The sequence below is a fragment of the Mirounga leonina genome, unplaced genomic scaffold (assembly GCF_011800145.1).
Source record: "Mirounga leonina isolate KUSES-001 unplaced genomic scaffold, KU_Mleo_1.0 Mir_174, whole genome shotgun sequence".
In the NCBI taxonomy this organism is placed as follows: Eukaryota; Metazoa; Chordata; class Mammalia; order Carnivora; family Phocidae; genus Mirounga; species Mirounga leonina.
Window position 1 is genome coordinate 61,654,212 of NW_023270451.1, and position 21,345 is coordinate 61,675,556.

Consider the following 21,345-nt stretch of genomic DNA (forward strand, 5'->3'; position numbering starts at 1 on the left):
CTTATATAAAAATAACTGTCCCTTTGTAGCAAACAGGATAAAAGGGCTTCTACTATTAATGAGATCACCTCCTTCTGTTAACATTGGGACTTCTGTCCTTTATGATTTGCATAAAGATGCCTCTGGTAGCAACGAAAGAGAAAGCTTGGGGGCAGAGAAATCAGAAGTCAGTAGTTGGGACTGCAATGAGAAGATTTTGGTATATTTAATGACAGTACCAAATCATAAACTTTTAAATTGTGTATAATATAAATGCTCATTTAAAATATGCCATGTAAAAGAATGAGTTTTGTTGGAACCCGGTAAGAAAGCAGAATAAGGCACCTGATATAAGAGATGTGTAAGAAAACAGTAGAGGGCTGTAATACATCTATAGATTCAACAGACTTTAACACTGCAGCCCTCATAAGCTAGGGCAGATTGCTCTATCATTTCCTTTATTGTACAACTAGAGCTCATTATTTTTATAATGAATACATTTCCTTTTCTTTTGTGATTGACCATAAAACTTAATAAGAACTAAAATAAATACCCTGCATAAAATATCCAGAACATAAATGAAAACTATTTTTCCTTTTTACTTTCTTACTCATTCGAGAGTATTTAGAGATAGATGAGATGGGTATCTTTCTGCCAAATGCATCCTTGTTTGTGAATTTTTGTACGGCCCATTACAAATATTTCCTGTTGGAAATATTACCAGACTTCAATGTCATTTTCTACTCAAGACCATTAATAAAAGAGAAGTTTTCCAAACAACTGTCAGACCTTATTTTACTGGAGGTTTAAAAGAGGCCTGTGTTTTAACTTTAATGGAAATAGTTGTGACCTGCTTGAACATTGGCATTCATATAAAGAAAATGAGTAGACATATACATACAAAGTCCAATGATAAAATTTTTACAACTTTAGCTTTTGCTCTTTACTCTTAAATCTCTCTGCTTCTTTATAGCCCACTGAGAGATTCCAGACGGGGCAATAAAAATAACCTGCCAGTTTTCTGAGAAGGTTGAATATAATGCAATCAGGGTTCTACCATTCAAAGCAAATAATTAAATTTTATGCTATTCGCAGCCTTTTGTATTTCTGCACCTTGCTTCTGATCAATTCTCTGATATATGTGTGGGAGAATTTAAAATTTCCAACTATGAAACTGATTAAATCACATTGAATCTTCTATCTGAGTTTCCAAGTTTAATGTGTGCTGTAAACCTTAGGGTTGTTAGGAAGTATAAATGAATAAAATTATTCATGTCATGGGAAGCATGAAACTTATTTAAATATTGGAGTTTTGATCTAATTCCAGGGAATGAGTAAAAACTATCCTAATTTACGTTCAGCTAATTAATTCGGTTTCTCTGTGGTATACCCTAAAGCAAGCCAATTTTCAATGAGCTAAAACAAATAATGAGAATATTTATGTTCTTAAATCATTTGACTTGACACAAATTTTTTCTTGATCCAGGCAATTTGATTTAAGTTACAAAGAAATATTCTTAGTTTTTCCAAAAGGTGATTAGGCTACATAAATGCTCAAGTTATTGAACTGATATTTTAGATGTGTGGGTGTAAGGTCACGTACTTGAGAATTGTGACAGTTTCAAACATATTTTCTGTGAAAGTAAAAACACATATGATTCATTCGTCTGCATTTCAGGGTCCATCCACATTTCTAAATCTAATATGATCAAAGCCACAGTGACAGATTTAATGCTGGGGCTTTGCAACCAAGCAGACTGGCTTTAACACCCCTATAGATTACCTCTTGGCTATGTAACGTTAGACAAATTACTTGTATTCTCGCCCCTCAGTTTCTTCATCTATAAAATGGGGATAATGAGTGTCAACCTCACAGCATTGCTATGAATATAAACAAAAAAGTGCATGAGAAATGCCCAGCGTCTGGCACATGGTGTCAACGTGGCTAAGGTTAGTGATTATTATTAAATGCAACATAGAATTATATCCAAATACCATATGTGCACTAAATGAAAAATTACATCAGTACTTGGGTTTGTAATTTAGTCTTTTTTTTTCTCCCTTTCTCAAATCCTTTTTCCTCTTTTTATTGTGTTGTTAAATATCTGATTTTTCCCCTAAATCGTGTCTCTTTAAAACACAAAGGAGAGTTCCAAACCTGTGATTCTTAAGCAGGGTGTCCTGTGTCTCTGGGGACCCATAAAGTCTTTCCAGAGGTTTGCAGGCACTTGGATAGTTTCAAGAGAATCTTCTTTTCTGTCTCTTTCAGACACTCTTCCGCTACTCAAAAAAAAAAAAAAAAAAAAGAAGAAGGAGACCTAAGTCTCACCTATCCCTAATATTGTGATTATTGGTTCATGGTGAAAAAATTCTGCAAAACAAAACAAAAAACAAAAAAACTCCCTCAAAACAAAACCAGACAAATTCAAATACAGTGTTAGTTAGAGACAGTGAAGGATGCTAATAGATTATGTAACAAACACTACATAACACTATGTAACACATCCTGCACAACTCAGATTGTTTTCAGTTTCTAACAAAATTAAATATTTCATGATAAATCACTATGTGGGGTTTTTTTTCCCCCATATGCTTTGGAGAGAGTTCAAGGAATTAGGTCATGTTGCTGTAACTTCCATCTCTCTCTCTCTCCCTCTCTGTCCCCACCCTACATACACACACACACACACACACACACACATATATATATATATACTCTTCCATCCATATATTCCATATATATATTACATTAAAAATAATATTAATACTGATGCTGAACCCTTCTCATTCTAGCCATACGTAATATTCTCTCAACAGATACATGTTTTACTTGAATAAAAAGAAATTACATCCATCTAAGAGGTGCATTTCTAATACAATTTTACCTTTTTATTTCAGAGATTAATTAATAAGACTTATTTCTATTGTTCTGACCAATTGTGTATGAGCAATAACTGTAATCATAACTCTTTGGGAAAGAAAAAAATATTTTTAAATTTAGAGCCGTATGGTAAGTGTAATTTTAAAAACTTAAATTTATAAACACATTTTTCTTATTGAGAATTATAGGGTGATCAAAAAAATCCATTTATATATAAAATATATTACATTGGGATAAAATGCTGAGGTACTTGTATTCCTTTGGATACATTTTGAGAGCTTTACAAGAACCTGGGAGGGAGACTGGTTAGGTTAGAGTCAGACAGAGAGATCCTAGGTGAGTTATAAAAGGCAGAAAGATAATAGTATCAGTCAAAAAATAATAGATTTAAATTTCAAGCATATTACAAATAGGTAGATTTGATTACATACTTATTCACCTATTAATTTGGACAAAGAACATACAATCTTGGATTTCCTATATTTAAATGAGTGCCCTTAATTCTACCCTTGGATAAAACTGAGTTTGAGCTTTTCTGCGGTATTTCCTTTTAAGCATTGGTTATAACCTATAACGATCATCCTCTAGACTAACTTTGTGTTCCATCATTAATTTGTCCTCTCTTCTGGATCATTCCTGTCAACATTCAAACTTGCTATATGATTATTTCCCATCCTGAACAAATGAACAGAAAGATCAAGGATCAAAGAGTGTTTGTAGATAAAGCAGTGAGTAGAAGGATGTGGAGTAGAGATGAAGATTATTTCCACTATTTGCAGGAGCTGAGAAATGGAGCAAGGGAGGGCTTATTTTTTGTTTTGTTTCTTTTGCAAATTTTTCAACCATTAAATAAGTGCTCTTTTGGACTTTGGTGGTACAAAATTAGCAACTGTTTAAAAAACATGGTTGTTGGAGGGAGTGAGGCTGTAAAAACTACAAAATTACTTTAAAATTTTGTAATTGTGGTAATATATACATAACATAAAATTTACCATCTTAACCGTTTTTAAGTGTACAGTCAGTAGTATTAAGTATATTCACATGGCTAGGCAACCAATCTCCAGAACCTTTTGCAAAACTGGTTATACCCATTAAACAGCCCTGCATTTACCCCTCCTCCCAGCCACTGGCAACTGCCATTCTATTTTCTGTTTCTATGGATTTGACTGCTCTAGATACCTCATGTAAGTGGGATCATACTGTGTCTTTTGTGACTGGGTTATTTCACTTAGCATAGTATCTTCCAGGTTCTTCAAGCTATAGTATGTGTTGAAACATCCTTCCTTTTTAAGGCTGAATGATATTCCATTATACATTTTGTTTATCCACTCATCCATTGATGGATGCTTGAGTTGCTTCTACTTTTTGGCTATTGTGAATAATGCTGCTCTGAAAATGGGTGTGCAAATCTCTCTTGGAGACTCTCCTTTCACTTGTTTTGACCACGTGCCCAGAAGTTGAATCACTGGATCATATGGTACTGCAATTTTTTATTTTTTGAGGAACCTTCATACTGCATAGTAGCTGCACCATTTAACATTCCCACCAACAGTGCCCAAGGTTCTGATTTCTTCACATTCTTCCCCACACTTAATATTTTATGTTTTTTGGTAGTAGCCCTCCTAATGGATGTGAGGTAATATCTCTTTGTGGTTTTGATTTGCATTTCCCTAATGATGAATGATATCAAGCATCTTTTCATATTTTTTTGGTGTAAAATGATTTTAAGTACTCATATTCTTCTTTATACTGAGAAGATAAAAATTTCTCTCTCACACAATAATTTGAGAGAAATTCTAGGAAACTTCAGTAAGGCACAATGCTATTAAACACTACTCAAAGTTCAAGATACTAAAACGGCAGTATTCTGAAGTTTCCCAGTTAGTCAAGAACATGACTTAAAAAAACAACAACAACAAACTCTAATATTGGTTATTCTGTCATCCTTTGTCTTAACTCTTAGATTAAATTTTCTTATCTCAAAAGTCCTTTTGAACAGCTGTAAGCTTCTATTTTTCAAAGGTTTTATTACAAGTCACCAAAAAATTGCATATCCTCCCTCTCTCATGAGATGGAAACAAGAGATAAACATGTTCTAAGGAGAAAAATTATTTTATCCAGAGGCTCCAGTAAATTATTTCTCTTATCAAAGTCTCTGTGGTTTCTGTAATGTTATACTTAGCTTAGTCCCTAGTCTGTGGTAGGTACTAGCCACCCAAAGATAAAATGGTACAGTTTCTGCCCTGAAAGATCTCACAGTCTAGTGGTAAGAAGAGACAAGAAAGTCGGCAAGTTTGACACAGAATGACATGTGAGAATGCAACTGAGAGCAATCTGCCCAAGGTCTCATGGGAAGATAAAGGGAATTAATCAGGTGAAGCCCAGAATTGGCATGAGAAGGGCTATAAGAGATGGGTTGGGGGAGGAGGTGAATAGAAGGGCTCCTGAGAAGTATTTTAAGATATCAAAGATGTGATGGAAGTTTTCCTACAAATATTTTCAAGTTGATTTTCAGTTCCTTGTGTCCATCCATTTTTAATTGATAATTTCGATCCATCTGTGTATATTTAAATAAAACACTTGATTGGATAGGTGTAAAAATCATAAATGCCTTACCAGGTTATTGCTTGAATCTTACACAATATGAACAAATGATGGTGTTTCAACTGCCTGTTTTTTTTTTTTTAACTAACTAGTATTTTCTCTTTTTTTAAATCTTTTATTGTTTTTTATAAGATCTGTATTTATTTGAGAGAGAGAGAGAGCATGGGGGAGGGAGGGTCAGAGGGAGAAGCAGATACCTGCTGAGCAGGGAGCCCGATGCGGGCCTGGATCCTGGGACTCCAGGATTATGACCTGAGGCAAAGGCAGTCGCTCAACCAACTGAGCCACCCAGGTGCCCCATCAACTGCCTGGTTTTACAACCATGATCTTACAAGGTCATTTCCTATATAATTTACTTTGCACTAAATTTGTATTTCATTTTGACACTAAGGAGGGAACGTATAGTTTATAAAATGGTTTCATGTCATGTTAAACACTTTAAGATGCTCTTTTATTTATTTTTACTTTGCTGCCAAGGCACTGATTTCCTCAGGAGCTTATGTTCTCACATTCATGTAATTGAAAAACATCCATTAAAAGTCTTGGTCTAGGGGCGCTTGGGTGGCTCAGTCATTAAGCTTCTGCCTTCGGCTCAGGTCATGATCCCAGGGCCCTGGGATCGAGTCCCACATCGGGCTCCCCCTGCTCAGTGGAGAGTCTGCTCCTCTCTCTGCCCACGCCCTGCTTGTGTTCCCTCTCTCGCTGTCTCTCTCTGTGTCAAATAAATAAATAAAATCTTTAAAATCTAAAAAAGTCTTGGTCTAGAGAGGGAAGAAGTCTCCTTGATATTTGAGTTTATGGCTTCATTGTTTCAAACTAGCAATGAAGGGGAAAGTGCTCCTTTGAGGATTTGTTCTTGAGTTAAGAAAGCCCCTGGGTAAGATGTTTTTCAGATTCTGATGGCTGTGAGTGGTATTAATATCAAATAATTTCAGATTTGACATTGTCTAATGAGACCACTGAGTTCAATTCTCTTTTTACATTTGAACGCACCAAGATGCACAGAATTCAAGTAAAGTGACCAAGGAAATACAGTTAAGTGTAACAAATTACAACAGGACCAGACACACAAAGAAGTCTTCCACTTAGCCTAAGTGGATTGATGTAGGAAGTATTGTGCCCTCTCTGGGTCACTCATTGAAAGATGATCTTTTAAAAAAAATAACTCTTAAGCACTTGCATGATTCTATTTTCATTTCTGGTATATGTAGCCTGCTTGCCACTATACTAAATAGATGAAATAGGTCACTCATCTAGAATTTCCTTTGAACTGAAGGGCTTCCGGGACGCCTGGGTGGCTCAGTCGTTAAGCGTCTGCCTTTGGCTCAGGTCATGATCTCCAGGTCCTGGGATCGAGCCCCGCATCGGGCTCCCCGCTCGGCGGGGAGTCTGCTTCTCCCTCTCCCTCTGCCTCTCCCCACTGCTCCTACTCTCTCTCTCTCTCTCTTTCTCTCTGTATCTCTCTGTCTCAAATGAATAAATTTGAAAAAAAAAAAAAAGAACTGAAGGGCTTCCATAAATAAATTTATGCAATGAGATAGAAGGGAATGCATACAGAGACAAAACCTGGGGACAAAACTAACCCCAAAATAAAACAAGTTGCTCAATTTTGAGTCATGCTTTTGGAGTGCTACTTCTCTCTCCTCTCCTACCTCTGTTTGTAAAGGCAGTTCTGGTCCCCTGCTTTCATGGTGGGTAGTTGATGTTAGTCTTTCTCGTGGCTGACTGAGGTGTTAAGGAAATGGGAGGATAGACAGTTATTGGATCTTTCAGTTCTGTTCTTTCGCTTCTCTTGGGAGTCTGACCACTGGAGGGGGCCCTTCAACTGCCATACCTCTTTATTTCTCTTGAAAGGTTTGTCAGTTATTTGTAAAACGTTCTTTTTTGGTTGGTGTCACAAGTGTTTGAATTCCCAGAGGCAGTTTTGATTTTCCACCAATGCACTGCATTATGAGAATCTGGGTTCAACAACCATGTCTGTTCATTGAAATTTCCTTAAATGACCATGGACTTTCTTGTTTTAATTAATAAAAGGAGCGAACATGTGCTGAATATTGACATGTGCGGGGTGGTGGTGTACCTCACATACATTCTCTCATTTAATCCTAGCCATACCTCTGCAAGATAGATATTGTTGTTAATCCCAGAAGTTCTCACAATTTAATAGTAACAGCGTAGAGCCAAAGTTAAACCAAGGATTTGTTGCGTCTAATGTCTATAGTGTTACCGCTGTGCTGTATGCATGTCCCTCAACACTCAGCACGGTACTTTCCACGTCGTAAAGTTTTCACTAAAACAATCGAATTGAATGGAACTGAATCCATGTACCAGCAGCCCATATTCAACGCTCACTGTCACAGTCAGAAATTTAGAAATAATCGGTTTCGCAGTGGGAGAATCAATTATTACCCTGAGACATTAATTTGCTAATTATTTCTTGCCACAGAAGATACCATCTGATCATCAATCTTCTGCATCTCATATGCTACACAAACATTTCCAACTTTCTTAAATTATTAACCTTGATCTTTGTGATATTCAGGAAACATTAAAACAGAAAAGGGAATAATATTATCAATGACCCTTCTGCATAATATGGTGAACAGAGTGAAATACGAGTTATTTTTATTTGGAAAAACAATATTACTCTGTTTTGACTCAAGGGTGTTAACATTTTTAGTGTTAGCATTAATTTGTTTTCTTTTGATCATACAATTATTACACTTATTTTCCTTAGTGAAATGGAAAAACATCCCAATTGCCAAATGCTAATGATGTGTTCATAGTCTTAAAATGTACATCTCATTAGGTTTCTGTTTTTCAGCTGGTAAATTTTATGAAGTCAGTATTTGTTTCTCTTGGGGAATTTTGCTTGGTATTTTAAAGATACACTTACCATTTCCCTTAGGTCACTTGTGCCAATATCTGTCCTTAATTATCATAGCAACAAAAGTTTTTCACTTTGTAGTCTTATGCAATTCAGATGGATCTAGCCTGTCCTTCCAAAAACATTAATAGAATACCTGCTGCATGTTTTTTCAAAAAATATTTTTTGTTCTTCATCCTTGAAAGATTATGTTTATCCAAGAAAGTCTATGACTTAATATGAGATTTATTTTATGCTTTTTAAAAACTTTAACTTGGACTTTGATGTTAAGCATCCTCAAGCAGTAGTCTTGTTGTGATTATTTTAATATTCAAGCAAATAAAAACAGCTGTTTATGGTATCAATAATTGTGTTTCTAAGAAAATATAAACCTGAGCTTTATTCCCCTTTTGTAATAGTGCCCCATCTTTTCTATCCACAGGACACATTAAACTAAAATGTTAAGAGGACACTGAGATTCTCTCAGATTCTTCATTAGTTGGCTAGATCTCCCACAGCAAAATGCTGTGAAGAAGCAACGTTCATCCATTTATTTTTGTTCTGATATATTCAGAAAAGTGCTAATACTAAAAAGTTTAGATCTGAATTTCATACCTTACAGTGGCTTTCAAATACATTTTCTTCTGATTTGGGTTTACAGACCTCTTATTGGTGGTATTCACCCATTTTAAAGAGAAGGACACAAAAACTCAAAGTGGGTTACCAGTCTGAGTTCACCTAGTAGAGTCACAAATTAAACCTGGACGTTCTGATCACAAGCTCTTGTAAATAGCTCCACTTCACTTTCCATGATTAGATGCCATGAAATGAAAAAAAAAAAGGCAGGGGGAGGAGGAGTAAAAAACTCTTAAAGTAATTTAAATTACAAGCTGTAGTGGCATCCCATATTCAATTGAAAGGCTTATAATATATTTTTAAATGTATATAATATATACACATTACATATTATGTATAATATGTAATTTATTATATATTTTAGTACATTATATATTCTTTCAGTATATTATATATAAGATATATATGTGTGTGTATATACACGAACTATATATAGAGATTATATAGAGATTATCAAACTTTCCTATTTAAGGAGTTTTTTTGAATGTGGCAAAGACACATAACCCAACAGAATCTTTCAAACTGGTCACCTTGGAAATGATAGACAAACAGATTATTGTTTCAATATTGAATCCTTTACTTTGTTCACAGCTGCAAACATTTTTTGAGACATTCCTGACAGCCAGTTCACCTCTTCAGGCTTTTGATAATATGAAAGAAGCAATTAGCAAACTCTTGCTAGCAGCTGAATTATTCAGCGAACCATCTACTCTGGGACCAAAGGCCTTCAATAGGTAAAAACCAATGCTAATATTAAAAAAAAAGAAAAAAAAACCTTCTAAAAATTACTAGTGAAAATATTTTTAATTATCACAAGTGTGAAAATATATCTTAATTATCACAAGTAGGTGGTACTTGGAAAATGTTATGTCAGTATATAAATATGAACTTGTAACGTCTTTTCATATTTATAGATCCTAAAACTTCAGTGCATGTTACAGACTTGTTGGCATCCAAATAATAGTGACAAGAAATAAAGCACACATTGTTTAAATTAATTTTAATTGCATCTCTTTTTTAAGCTTAGCTATTTTTATCATATGAACTTTGCATTGACTTAGGTATAATTTTACTTATGGACCTTATTAACAATATTCAATAGCTACTATCTCTATACTTCAGTTTACTTGAATATAATTTCATGCCCTTTTTCTGGGGAAATGTTAAATTTAGAATGTCAACAAAAAGGAGATAACTCAAAAGTAAGCTTTATCATGTTCCATATGTGAATAAGAATGCCTAGCAGTAAGGAGTAGGAGAGTTTCCTTCTCCGTATTTAGGTTTCCATGAAGTAACTTCATTGTTTAATGTGTTATGAATATTCTAGATATATTTGTATTTTTTATGAAGAACAAAACATATTCCAGTTTAAAAATAAATTGCATGTAATTTCCAAGTCACTGCTCTTTTCACTTAGTACAGACCTTGAAATTAACTCTAGTAACTGTTAATAATGTATCAGAAGATAGAGTAAATGTAGCAAATAGAATATATTTTTATATTACCTTGTGTTTTTATTTCAGATGCAGATTATGTTTTCAACTTTTCACTTTTGATATTGGCTACTACAGTTTTGGGTACCCCGTAGTGCTCCAGGTGAATATCCTGAAGGCTTCTTGTGAGCTTCCACCTTACACTGAATGATCGGGGGGGTGGGGGGGCGGCGTATATATGTGTATGGGTGGGTTGTCTGCATTCATAGGAACCAGTCAATAAATAGCAACTTGTATTAAATTCACTACAGGCTTATATTTTACTGTAGTTCAGAAAATTACCTAATACGTGGAGAATCTATGATTTGGGTTCCAATCCCCACTATGAATCACTAGAGAACAGGCATGGATTTTCCTATGGATTAATCACCACTGTTTATGAAATAAAGTGGAAAACATGTAGATAATAGAAAATAGAAGATTACCCAGCTTATTCACTTGGGTTTATAAAAATGTAACTCATACTTTACATACAGATATTTAGTTTTAAATTGGCCTTAAAAAGCCATAGGAATTTTTTAAATATATGGTTTTTTTCTAGTATAAATTTGTGTAAATTGAAGAGTGCTTTTGTATACTCTGATTCTTTTACTTCCTTTCGAATCAAGTGAACTTTATCTTTCATCTAAAATATCCCTTAGTGGCAAGATTAAAAAGCAGTTGATTGAATAAATCTACAGAAAGCTTTATTTTGAGATATGGAGTAGGAAGAAGGGAAAGGAACAAAATATAATTATGTGCAACCAGAATTCAACTTCATATTGCATTGACTGCTTTTCAAACTGTTGTACAGGTAAATGATTACAATTATATATGGCTCAGACATTTAGTTGAATAGCTCAAAGATTTATCCATAAAATTATGAAACTTCATAAATCTACATCTTTAATCATTTATTCATTATCTTGCACACATCTCAGTTTGTATTATGCTCTTTGAAATATTATTGCTGCAGCCAAGGTCAAAGATGTTGCTGCCTGTGTTCTCTAGGATTTTGATGGATTCCTGTCTCACATTTAGGTCTTTCACCCATTTTGAATTTATTTTTGTGTATGGTATAAGAAAATGGTCCAGTTTCATTCTTCTGCATGTTACTGTCTGGTTTTCCCAGCACCATATATGTTAACTGACTTGAATATAAATACAATCTAAAAATAGTAAAAAATAAAATAAAATAAATAAAATAAAAATAAAATTTATTGTTCGGAAATGTCATATGTTATCTTTCCTGAATGAAAATTCTTCAACAGTAAAGAGTTTCAAGATAAATTACTGTGACTTTATAATCCATTACTTTTCATTTAAAAAACTGTATCTTCAAAAGAACATTACTTGTATTTTATAAAGCTGTTGACCTCCAAAAAGGCCACTAGATGTCAGTTCTGATCTACAATCCAACAAGAATGAATCATGTCTTAGAACTGATTTCACTGCATTAAAAGTCAACGAAAAATATTTACTGTGCTTTTACTCTTTCACAGGTGCATGAACATTTAAATTTTCAAGATGATGATAATATGGATTTTGAGGACCAAAATACAGAAGAATTCCTTTTACAAGATACTTTCAATTTTCTCTTCTCTAATGAATCTTCACTTCCAATGTTTTCTGAGATATTTCAGGGACTTTATAGATCAGGTGTTTTTAAGGTAAGTGTGTATTTTTTAAGTGACAGATTTCTTTTTCAAGTCATTCTTTGAAAGGTGCCATTTTCTTTATTGTGTAGCTAAGCAAATTGATAATGCATTTGAAATGATTTGGTATCCATTATATTACACCTTTTTATATTTTTCTGACCTGAAGCCCAAGACTATTTTATGTCAACTAAGTATGAGTAACGGACTGTGATGCAGTGATGGGTTAAAATAAAGAAGTTCCTAACTCCTAAGGAATGTTTGTGGATATTATGAATAATACATATTAGATGTTATTTAGAATACTTTAAAAGAAATAGTAGAATTTTTTGGAGGCAGTCTAGAAGAGCAGTGAGTGTTCTAGATTGACATCAAGGGACAGGAGTTAGAATACTAATTTTTAAAGAATTCACATCTGGTTCACATCTTCGCTTAGCTGCTGCTGATTAGGGTGTAGTGCTTCATAGTAGCACTGGTTAATTTTTATGGCGTGTTAAACAAGTTTTTTTGATGCATCAAAATCTGTACAGATGATTAAGTACGGTATTATTCTCTATGTACCTTTCTGTTTTAAAACCTGTGTTTGGAGAATTTGGGAGAGTGGGATGTGAAAGTTCTCACAAACAAACTTTGATGCTCTATGGAGAGTTGTTTGTGAGAAATAGAACATGACTTTATAGACTGCTGTTTCCTCTGGATTTTATTAATTTTTTCATCTAGTTCCCTGTTTTCCTTCATTAGTGAGTGGACTATCATTAAAACCGTTAGAACCACTTAATCCAGAAGTAGTGGTAGGTATGTGCAACTTCTCCTCTCAAGAATGCCTCAGAAAAAAATGGATGTGAGGAAAAATGGGGCAGGGGGACTGTTTATTAGAATCCACAAACTCCAAAATTTTAATGTCCCATAGATGAAATTCCCCTGTTCACCTGCTCCTCTGATCTCTGGTACCCTGAAGGCTGAAGGAGATGCTTCCTACATTCCCAAATTGTCACACACAGTCTACCCTCCTGGGCTCATCTCCCCAACCTTACCACCAACGCCCTACTGAGCAATTCCATTCAGGTCCTCTTTGTCAAGTATGAAATTTTCTTAGAGCCAGACACTGTTGTGACAAGCTGAAGTTACTATGCGTGATTTGGCATTAATTAGCTCAGCTGTTTATTGAGTTCAAACTTTGATTGGTTTATAAAGTGGGGGGCAATTGGACTAAACATGATTTGATTTTGTAACAATTGCTTAAGAATTGTTCCCCTCCCCTCATTATAGGGTGAAAACTATCAGAAGGAACAAAACCAATGCCTGTCTTTAGAGGAGATCAACTCAATTATGACTTTCACAAAGGAACTTGGGAATTTGGGGCAATTCAAACTGGTAAAACAAAAGTGACATTTGATTCCTCATGATTACTGAGCTTATAAATCAGCCATAAACTATTTGATTTTTGCTTCAAACTAGGTGAAGATTTTTCTTTAAGAAAGAGAAATCTTTGTAAGCTTTTTTCTTCTTTGCAGACATCTAAATATTAAAATGAGCAGAACCCATATTCTTTAAGAGTTTGCAAATAATACATGACTTATTCAAGGTAAAAGGATAAAAGATCAGCATAGCTGCCAGTATATGACTGTTCTGAGAGGGAAAATGTCCACATTTTACAAGAGAAGTTTAGCTTTTAACTTTGAGACATGTGCGTGGAACAAAACTTTCTTTCTGCTCATCGTGCCCTTTTTGTTTGTGTAAAATCAAATATTACTGAATGTAACCACATTTTAGAAAACAGCCTAAATCTAAATTTGTTGCAACTCTATAGCAAACTTCAAAGAAGGAAAACGTAAATAATTATGATAACTAGGCAAAAAAACAAAAAAACAAAAAACCTGACATTTGTTTTCCCTTCTCTGTATTTTCTTGGGTTCTGTGAATTTATTGGTCAATATGGAAGGTCACTATCAATATAATTTATTACATGTATGTGTGTATGTTCAGTACTTGCTTTGTTTCTAGTTCTGCCACTTATCTAAATGGACTATAATAGATTTCTATTTTTCCACTTAAGATTTGCTTATTCAAAATACCTTGTTAAAACAGCATTTTTCAAAGTCCACTGATAATTTATCATTAATCTGTTTGGATCAGACATTTATTTCTTACTTAAAAAAATAGCATGTATTCACATGCTACTTGTCTGAGTTATAACCAATTTACTAAGTTAATTAATGAATGTTTGGCACTTGTTTCTATAATTTAGACTTCTATTTTAGAGGGTTCAAAGTAAGCTTTTGCCCCAAAGATAATAATTTAATTGATGGATTATTTTAATTAATTTAAAGATAGTATTATATTTGTCACAGTTGGCTCAAAACTCCACAAAGATAGAGAGAGAGGTCTCATTCCTGAGGAATTCATAATTTGAGATATTGTGAATGTAGAGAAAGTCTCTTGGCACAGTGTGAAAACTGAAGAATTATTTTGCAGGAAAAAGGACAAACCCCAATTTCCTGACTCTCAGAGTAGAAAGAGGATAACCATAGATTTTTTTCCATAGGATTAATATCTCTCACCCTGACAAAGTTCACTTGTAACCCCAAATGATTTCTCCCCATTCTTCCTACTGCCTGAGTCACTCTGTCATTCAGCTGTTCTCAGCTATCGATAGGAAGGAAATAACCATTTTCATTCAAAGAAAAGAGAAAGAAAACTCACCATGTTTGGAAATATGATCAATAAAATTAGTTCCTGATAGAAAGTGCCATTTACCTTGACAACTGCACAGAAAATTATGATACTGACCATTGGTTTTTAAATAAATATCTGATTTTTTGAAATAGCTGAATAAAATAGAAAGCCTTTTCTAGTAATGATACCTTTTCAGTTATTTTCCATAACTTATTCTGATATTCTGGTTTTGAATATTTCTTCTCAGCTCTTTCCATCTACTACTCCTAGGATTCGATCTTTGATGCGTGAATTTTATGATAGGGCAAATCCTGTGGGACGACCTGGTTCAATCCTGACTCAATGCTGGTCTCTTATAAATGTATTTGAACAGTTTCAGCTCCTGAATAAAAAGGCACAGCTACATCCACTGGAATGGTAAGATAGCCACAAATTTGAATTGTGCAATCCAAAAATTCTCTAAAGATTGATTTCAAAAGATTTTGCCTACATTAAAGAAAGCAACAAAAAGAAATGTGTCCAAATATTTGTGCTCTGGAAAATAAGTTTCTTTAAAGCACTGAAACCATAACAATCCTAGTGGTCATCAAACACTGTAATAAGAACACATCCAACAGTTTTTTATTTTATTTTTTATTTTTTATTTATTTATTTTAAAGATTTTATTTATTTGACAGAGAGAGATACAGCGAGAGAGGGAACACAAGCAGGGGGAGTGGGAGAGGGAGAAGCAGGCTTCCCGCCGAGCAGGGAGCCCAATGCGGGGCTCGATCCCAGGACCCTGGGATCATGACCTGAGCCGAAGGCAGACGCTTAACGACTGAGCCACCCAGGTGCCCCATATCCAACAGTTTTTTAAACCAATAGGACTTGACTCTACTACAGAGTAATGTTTAAAATTAAAAGTTTCAATCTCATTTCATTCTGTGATGTATATCCTTGAATTATGGGAGCATCAGACAGAAGGAATTAGGTGACTTTTTTTTTTTTTTTTTTTAATGAACCATCAGTCAGCATGGAGCCCAAGATGGTATGATCATTTATTTAGAGAGTGTTTGAGGCGTGACTTTATTCTGGGCAAAATCTAGCCAAATTTCCAAATATGTCTATCCCTGCCACAAGAATAGAACTTTTCTTTTTTAGAAGGTAGAATCTCAGAGGGAAACATTTGACCTCCCATTTCCACTTCCGTTCTAATGAGAGGTGGTAATGAGGGGATGGGAGAGAGGATAGGCCAAGGTGAATATATTCACATCTGTCCTTGTTGAGAAGGAACAGGGCCCAAGGCACTGGCTAAGTCGCCTTCTCTTTTATATGATGGAATTCAGGGAATATTTGACTTTTACTGCCAGGAAAACAGAAGCAAACCTAAACCTCCTAGGGAGATGAAAGACGAAAGGGCCATGCCATAATCATTTATGTCTCTTGCAGTCCCTCTCAGGAAGGAACGGCTTCGGTTCTCCTGACTTGTCTTCATTTCCCTCTGCCTCAGGAAGTAAGGAAAGCATTTCCATAAGAATTTTTTTTTACAATTCAAAAATACAAATAATCGTATATTTGAAGAATTCTTAGGACATTTCCCAGGATCAGAACTCACTTTAATTGCCACGATGTTATGAAGTTGGCCTTATTCCCTCAATGCTCAGAAGTAGTAAGCCTGACAGAAGCCTTTATTTGTTTGAAAAGTAATTTCAAATAACAGAGCTCAGTGCCCATTTGTTTGTTCTTCGCCCTCACTCAAGTCATTCAAATCTGTCTCATTCGTCATTATCAGTGGGGAATAGCAGACTTGATTTACCAAGGAGCCAATTTAGGTACTGTTTTTAACTTTGACTAAATTCCCTTGAGATATACAAGTTTTGGAAAATGTGTTCCCCAACAAGTTTTTCTCAAGCTCCATATATGGTGTAAAGTTAAGGAAGGGACTTTTCCTAAATTCAGAATACTGCATTTAACCCAAACCCTAAGCCTAACCCTAACTGATTACCTTTGAATAAGGGAGTTTATTAGTGGTCAGTGTTGAAAGTGGTCAGTGTAGAAGGGGTCAGGACTTTCTTGAATCAGACAGACATGGATTCAAATATCCCAATCCTAGAGTTAATTAATTAGAGCAGCTAAAGTTTTGACACCTCTGAGACTCAATCTCCACATCTGTAAAATAAGGATTATACTACCTACCACATATTACTTCACAAGAATTACATAAGATAATTCTACATGGTATGTGGTATGCTGCAGCGCAAGGAGGTAGTAGATATTAATATTGGCTCTTCACGTTTCTCTACCATCCTAAGGTCACTTTAGGATCTACAGTGGAGGAAACATTTTTTCTTTCTTTTGTAGGAAAAGCAAGACAAGTTCGAAAGATTTATCTAAGTTAACACTGAGAACATTAAATTTTAGATCTTTCTCAAAAAGCAGTTAGGTAAATCACTCTGAGAATGTTCCAAGAAAGAATACTCAATTCTAATTATCTTCAGATTTACCTGTGAGTATATGTATATTTAATTATCATCCTGCTTGTTACAAGGAGGATGCATATCATACACATTTTCCAGATGAGGAAACCATGCCGAGAAGGTGGGTCATTTGCTCAAGCCACACAGCCCAGAGAAATAGAGGAGGGATTAGGACCCTGGCCTCACGTCCAAGGTCCACTGCTTTATTCCAGTATAGCCTGTAGACAGAAGGTCAGGTGTAGTCATTCGTCATTGTCCTTATCTTCACAATGGTCACCTCCAGCTTTTTCTATAGAAAAAGCCAATTTTACATACCTATGCCACCTGTGGGGATTAATGACTTCATGCTTCCTTTTATTTTTTAAAATTAGTTATTTATTTAAGCAGTCTCTACACCCAGTGTGGGGCTTGAACTCACGACCCCAAGATCAAGAGTCACCTGCTCCCCAGACGGAGCCAGCCAGGTGCTCCCATGCTTCCTTCTAGATAAAGATCATTTGCTTAGAACAACGAGGTGAGAAGAGATAAAGTCAGAAAAGCAATGGTCAGAAAAAGCGACAGTGATGTATGTCTGTGCCCTGAGGCTTAGAATCCAGAGGTCCCAACAGAATTAGTGTAAATCTGAACAGAATGAAAATATTAAAATCAATATTTGTGCATCATCTGCTAGTTTTCACTTTACAAGAAATAAAGTTGCAAGTGTACTTTGCTCTCCTCATAGGCTTTCCATGAAAAAGTCACATTTTTTAAAACAAATAATTTATTCACAAAATCGCATAAGGAATTGCTTCAGGATGCTTAACCATACAAAGCATCTTACTCCATTAAGATAGTAATTCAGTGTATGTGCATTTCAGGGATTTATCTTTTATGAGCTTCACTTAGAGTTTTTGCTTCACATGAATTCAGAGATTTTTTTTTAATTTGGCCTGGCACCCAGTCAACCTTCATCTAAACATATCTCACCCCATGCTTGCTTTATCTGTTTCTTCATTCCTTGGGAGAAGGGAAATATTTTAAAGTAAGTCCTAGACATTTTTTTTCACCCCTAAATACTTCATCGTATGCATCAAAGAAAGAAAAGACTCTTTGCAAGTAAAACTGCAATAAAGTTATCACACCTTCCCACATCAGCAATATTTTTAATTCCTTGATTCTTCGTAATTTGCTGATGTTTCTATTTTGAAGGAACTGAATATGCCTATTCATCTCCTCTCTACCACAGTGCCCAGCACAATATCTGGGACAATAAATATTTATAAAACGTAACTTAACACAGAGCATCTGATTTCATCCTCATAGCATCGCTGTGAAATCAGGCCAGTGATATTCTCTCCATTCTGCTGCAATGGAAATGGAGAAAGAATCAGAGTACAACCCAGGAAAGTCCAACCACATCCTGCTCCGTATTCTCCGTCATCAGGACCAGCAAGTTTTCGGTCTGCAGTTTAGATTATTTGGTCTCAACTTGGAGTTCAAAAGCGATCTGGCCAAGCACTTAGTTACACAACAGAAAAACATGAGGCAAACACACCGAGAGGAACTAACCCTTACCATTAAGTACAGTTAGTCAGCATTTGAGGAGAGAAGACGTGGCAAAACATAGGTCATTTTCTGTGTAGCGCCCTTACGTTTCCTAGATTATGTGTATGTTCTTCTGAGTCTGTGTCTCAGACTTTCCAGGACTTCTTGCTTCAAGACTGTGTGATTTTAGCCAAACAGATTCCAATAAGAATGTGTGTTCCCAATTCACTTCTGTTGGACCCAGGCTATCAGGGACTGCTCACTTTTGGAAGGAAGAGTGACTTTTTGCCCTGCTTTTCTTCAAATGTGCTTCTGCTGATTAGAGATGATGAGATTTCCACCCACCTCACTTGAGGCCAGATTGCTAGTCTTGAGGAATGAAATCCAGAAAGTGTTTCTTTGTGTTCATCAAAATATCTGTGCCCACACAGAAAAATAAAATAGTGCATTAGATGTAATTTCCATGAATTTTGTTCATTTCATTGATCCAGACTTGTTTGGCATTGCATTTGCAGGCATTCTTTCACAGAGGATGAGAACACTGAAAAACCACAAGTGCCATTTGATGCAACGAGAAATAAAAAAGGTAAAAAGGTATCATCTCACTTCTTCCGACATGAAAATAAGTATTGTGTGGCCCCCAAAATATATAAGAAAAATGTTTAGCTTCATTAGCAATCAAAAATGGAAGTTAAACTAGGAAATGCTATTTTCCCTCAAATTTGAAAAGATCTTTCCTCTTAAAGATCATAGAGTTGGGAAGAGTGTAGGGAAATAAGTATTCTGCCACTGGTGCTGTTATAAATTAGAGCAGCCTTCCTTAAGGGGCCATGTAACAACACATAAGAAAATCCTTAAAAGTTATTCTTACAGGGGCACCTGGGTGGTATAGTCAGTTAAGCATCCAGCTCGTGGTTTCTCCTCAGGTCATGATCTCAGGGTTCTGGGATTGAGCCCCATGTCAGGCTTAACACTCAGCTCAGAGTCTGCTTCAGGATTCTCCCTCTCTCTCCCTCTGCCCTTCTTGCACATGCTGTCTCTCTCTCTCTCTCTCTCAAATAAATAAATAAATCTTTTTTTTTAAGATTTTATTTATTTATTTGAGAGAGAGAGAGAGCACATGAGAGGGGGGAGGGTCAGAGGGAGAAGCAGACTCCCTACCGAGCAGGGAGCCCGATGCGGGACTCGATCCCGGGACTCCAGGATCATGATCTGAGCCGAAGGCAGTCGCTTAACCGACTGAGCCACCCAGGCGCCCCTAATTAATCTTTTTTTAAAAAGTTATTCTTACATCATAGAAGTCTCACTCCTAGATATTCATTTTAAGGAAATAGTTAAGAATGTACACAATAGTTTAGTTACATAAGTTACTAAAAATAAATTTAAAAATTTGAAACTACTTCTATTGTAATAATAGTGAAATGGGTAAAAAAAAATAAGCCATAGACTTCCAATATAATACTGTAAAGCCATTCTAATATTTCAGAAGAATATTTATGACATGAATGATGTTTATGGTGTGTTGTTAAATGAAACAATTGACTACAAGCAACATGGGCCTCAAGGAACATCAATGGCAATTGTGATTTTCTTTCCTAGACTTATCTCTACTTTTTCTAATTTTTTCTTTCTAAAGAACATCTGAGCTTTTGATCATACAAAAAGAAAATGCTTCTAATTTTAAGAATAAAAGATGAATCATGGAACACTACATCAAAAACTAATGATGTACTATATGGTGACTAACATAACAATAAAAAATAGAAGTACCACGTGTCTACAACTTTTTAGAAATCAAAATTTTCCTATTACAAATCAAGGTTTAATACAATAGAGTGGTTCTCAGCATATGGTCCCTAGACCAGAAATATCAGCATCACCTGGGAAATTTGGACCATTCAGATCTACTGAATCAGAATCATACCTCTCTGTGTATGAGGCCCAGCACTCTGTATTGTAAGAAGTCCTTCAGATGATTCTGAGGCATGTTAAAGTTTGAGAACCACTGATTCAATAGAAGGAATTGGTAAGCCCAGTGAAGAACTGGTGACAAACTGCTATTCTGTGTCTTTCTCACTCCCACCATTTTTCTCTTTAAATAAATGATTAAAGCACTCTGAGTGTTTTTATTCATTCCTTTGTTCCATCAGTATTTAGTAAGGAGATTTTTATTTTTTATTTTTTTATTTTCTATTTATTTGAGAGAGAGAGAATGAGAGAGAGAGAGCATACGAGAGGGGGGAGGGTGAGAGGGAGAAGCAGACTCCCAGCTGAGCAGGGAGCCTGATGCGGGACTCAATCCTGGGACTCCAGGATCATGACCTGAGCCGAAGGCAGTCGCTTAAACAACTGAGCCACCCAGGCACCCCTTATTTTATTTTTTTAACTTGTGTTATGGATTCTTTTTTTTTTTTTTACATTTTTTAAATTTTACTATGTTATGTTAATCACCATACATTACATCATTAGTTTTTGATGTAGTGTTCCATGATTCATTGTTTGTGTATAACACCCAGTGCTCCATTCAGTACGTGCCCTCTTTATTACCCATCACCAGGCTAACCCATCCTCCCACCCCTCCCCTCTAGAACCC

The 21,345-nt window shown here is 35.4% G+C and overlaps 1 protein-coding gene across 5 annotated transcripts in view; it reads left to right on the forward strand.

The window, feature by feature from the left end:
* CPED1 (cadherin like and PC-esterase domain containing 1) overlaps positions 1–21,345 on the forward strand; it is a 269,600-nt gene that overhangs the window by 117,710 nt on the left and 130,545 nt on the right. For all 5 annotated transcript variants that reach the window (XR_004682084.1, XM_035020998.1, XM_035020996.1 and 2 more), the window contains 6 exons: positions 9,558–9,700; positions 10,490–10,562; positions 11,941–12,108; positions 13,363–13,467; positions 15,017–15,186; positions 19,268–19,338. Coding sequence is in view for 4 of the 5 variants with exons in the window: in XM_035020998.1 (XP_034876889.1) it covers positions 9,558–9,700; positions 10,490–10,562; positions 11,941–12,108; positions 13,363–13,467; positions 15,017–15,186; positions 19,268–19,338 (730 nt within the window). In the remaining variant the exon portion in view is untranslated. The remainder of the gene's footprint in view (positions 1–9,557; positions 9,701–10,489; positions 10,563–11,940; positions 12,109–13,362; positions 13,468–15,016; positions 15,187–19,267; positions 19,339–21,345) is intronic.